The 3,473-nt window shown below is 55.1% G+C and overlaps 1 protein-coding gene across 1 annotated transcript; it reads right to left on the reverse strand.

Annotated features, from left to right (window-relative positions):
- Window positions 1-232: 232 nt before the first annotated feature.
- Window positions 233-2,507, reverse strand: LOC311011597 (interferon regulatory factor 2-binding protein 2-B-like). The gene is made up of 2 exons (XM_084006634.1): window positions 1,476-2,507; window positions 233-1,010 (listed from the first exon to the last, which is right to left on the reverse strand). Exons 1-2 carry the CDS (start codon window positions 2,341-2,343, stop codon window positions 235-237), a joined length of 1,644 nt encoding a protein of 547 aa, XP_083862760.1. The 5' UTR covers window positions 2,344-2,507; the 3' UTR covers window positions 233-234.
- Window positions 2,508-3,473: the final 966 nt, after the last annotated feature.

The following is a 3,473-nucleotide window of genomic DNA, read 5'->3' on the forward strand; positions in this document are numbered from 1 at the left end:
TAGAAACACAATGTATTGAAAAAGAGGAATAAAAAAAAAAATAGACAGCCATGTTTACGAAGTATACACTTCCCTTGTGTCCTATATGTACATGTCCGTCTGTCTCTCTGGGAGCCGCTGGATGATTTCTATTCGGGGTGTTTGTGTTACTTTATGTCCTGCTGTTGTTGCCGTAGTCGGATTACAAAAAAGGAAAAGAGTTCAAGAAAAAAAAAAAAACAGCTGGTGAACGTTTTAAGGGTCCCTCTCCTTTTTTACCTTTATGTCCCCGGCCAAGATGGTGGCTATTTCCCCCTGCATGAAGGCCCAGGGCACGTTGGAGCCGACCAGCGGGCACCGCTCGCCGCTGGGGCAGTACACCTCGCCGGTGGCGCCCTGCTGCTTGATGCTCTCCCGGGAGCACGGGAAGCAGAACTTGTGCGAGGCCACGGACGGGCACTGGACGAAGTGAGTGTCCTCCAGCCTCTCGTGGCACAGAGTGCAGCACAGCGGCACACTGCCGGGTGGCACAGAAGAGTCTGGGATGCTCTGCAGTGGCGGCGCCGCCGCCGCAGTGTGGGGGTCCATGCCGCCGGGCACGTGCGGCGCAGAGGGGTTGGTGCTCGCAGGGCCCTCCCTCTGCTGGGCCAGCCTCCTCTGAGAGGCCGAGGACGGCGACAGGGGGCTGCCACTGTTCCGCCGCGCGCCTGCTGTGGTGGAGTGTACCTGGTTGGCGTCCTTCGGTGAACCCGTGCCACCGGCGTTATCGGTGGCGAGGATGAGCGCCGCCATCGGGGACTGGCCGTTCTGCGCTGTTGCGGCCTCGGGGGGTGTGGTGCGGGAGTGGGGGGAGATGGTGGAAGGGGGAGCGGCGGAGAAGCCCGGCAGGGCAACCGGGGGCATCTTGAGGACCTCGGAGGGCGAGGGGAGCCACGGCGGGCCCTCGCCGCCGTTCATCTTGGGGACGCTGCCTTCACCTTCAGGCTCCGGGGAAGCCTTCCTCTTCATGCTGCGTGGGTGCTTCCCTCTGTCTGTGGGGGAGGGAGAGGAAGAGTTAACACAACTACACACACACACACACACACACACACACACACACACACACACACACACACACACACACACACACACACACACACACACACACACACACACACACACACACACACACACACACACACACACACACACACACACACCGCTGCAAATGACGAAACACATGAAATTTCTCAACACGTGGCCGAACAAAGCTGCTCAATGTCTGCTGCTCTTTTTTTTATTTAACCTCCCACCCCCCCCAAAAAAAACGTGCACGTGCACCACCCGGAGGTGAGCGGGTCCGTTTCAGCAGCGTGGCATTACCACGCACGTCAGCACCGTACGTAAAATGTGCTGACACACACAGAAAAAAAAATCGTAGTAGTTGTTTAAGTTCCTGTTTTCGTGACGCAACTGTCAAATTCAAAATGTCCCACAAACAACAACAACAACGTTACCTGTTTTCGAGGAGGTCGCCATCGGCTCGTAGCCCATCACCCTCTGCATGGCGGCGTGGTCCTTTTTAAACCTGCTGTCGAACGTGTGCAGCGCCATCAGGTCCCGGACTGTTTTGCCTTTGCCTATCCACTCCTTGTGGCTGTCCGACATGTCCGACAGGCTGTCCGGCCTGTGTTTGTCTTTCGGCTCCTCCGGACGCTTGCCGTGCTCCCCGGGGCCAGGCGCGGCCAAGACCCCGGGCAAGCCCATCTGAGAGGGGCGGCCGTTGAGCGGATGTATGGTCGGTATGCCGCCGTTCACCAAAGGCACCAGGTTGGGAGGCACCGCGCTAGTCCTGCGGGGGATCGGGCTTTGTCGGTTCAGCTCCGGGGGCTCGTCGGGTTTTGGAAATCCGTTCGGCAGCGGGAGGCCGTTCGCCTGCCTCCCCACCGCCTGGTACTCCGGCCCGAGCCGCGGCGGCCGGTCGGACAGCGGGTAGCGGTCCAACGGCTGCGGCGGACGGGAGCCCGCTTCCCCGGCCGAGTGGTTTAGTTCCTTCGCGGCGTGGTGGTGGTGGTGGTGGGGCTTCCCCGGGCCCGGAGAGCGGCCGTCCTGGAAGCCGTGTGCTCTCTTCAGCTGCCGCGCGGTCTCGATAACGAACTCAATCCGGTCTGCGCCCTCGTAGTTGACACATCCGCGGCACACGGGCTCGGTAAAATCCCAGATCATCGCCCACGGCATGCGGGGCAAGTCGCACAGATAGCAGGACTGCCTTCTGGAGGCAGCGACCGCCGCGGACGACATGTTGGAACCCCCCGCAAAAGCGATGTAAAAAAAACTCCCAAAATGTCCGTCGGTTTTGTTTACGAAATAACCGGCAATTCTCATAAAATAAAAAAAATACTTGTATCCCCCCTCAGAAGACAGTAGAGTCGCACCGACTGGAGTTCATCGTAGTTGTGTCCTTTGCCTCGGCGCGCCTCCGTCTGAAGCTCGCGCTTACAATTCAGCTCGAGCTCTCAATGTAGGGCCGTGACGTCAGCGCCGACACTCGGCTCGTGCTCCGGGGCTCTTATTTACTGGATTCTTCGATGACCCCTCGGGCGCATGCTCACCGCTTCTCTATCTTTATCCGGAGAGTTGACCGCCGAAGGTCGTCTATGTCCGAGAGGAGGCGTCACTCCGCGTCTTTTTTTTTTTTTTTTTTTTTGCTTCCTCCTCGATACGTACGCCTGTTATCGCAAGTACTCACAACTCTTACTGAAATAGATCAGAAATACTTTGCTAGTATTAAAAGTCAAGTCAAAGTTTTGAATTATTTTATTATATTTCATTCATTGTCTTAAACATTTTTAATTTTTTTTGGCTTGATATTCAGTAACCTTTCGAAATGTAATGGTGGCAAATCGGTAAACATAAAATTAACATATGTTTTCAATGCATTTACAAAAAAAAAATGTGTTAAAGGGACTTAGGGCAGGATCAAGAAATAAGACTCAACAGTGACACGACGGCCGTTAGGGTAACTGCAGCCATCTGCCAAGCCGGCGCGGTAGCGCGCACGAACTCTTCAGTGCAGCTGATGCTGTGACACGGTTATTTATTTACTCGCTGTTCACGTGACTGTTTACTACAAGCCCTCCGCACATGCCTCCGCGGAACTACGTTGGTAGCATACATCCGCGAACAGCATCATGTCAAGCGACGAAGTAAGTAAACAAGTGTTTATTTTAGTGTAACTTTAGGATGACGAATCGCCGCTGATAAAACCTTCGTTTTCTTCTTGGTATTACTTTTTAGTGGACTTTGTGTGGTGGTGGGTCGTTTTCCGGCCGAAGCAGAGTCCATTACTACACATACAGTACTTGAGTCCACCGCGCTTGTCTTCTTCTGGTCTCCAAGCCGTCGTGCGCATTCAGCGTCATTTGACGTCACGTCCGCCGGACTGCGCGGGAAATTCGGACCACGAATTGCAGTACATCATGCAGCACACAGCCTGTTCAAGGCAATGGGGAGAT

This window comes from Eutrigla gurnardus (genome assembly GCF_963514095.1).
Source record: "Eutrigla gurnardus genome assembly, chromosome: 3".
NCBI lineage: Eukaryota > Metazoa > Chordata > Actinopteri > Perciformes > Triglidae > Eutrigla > Eutrigla gurnardus.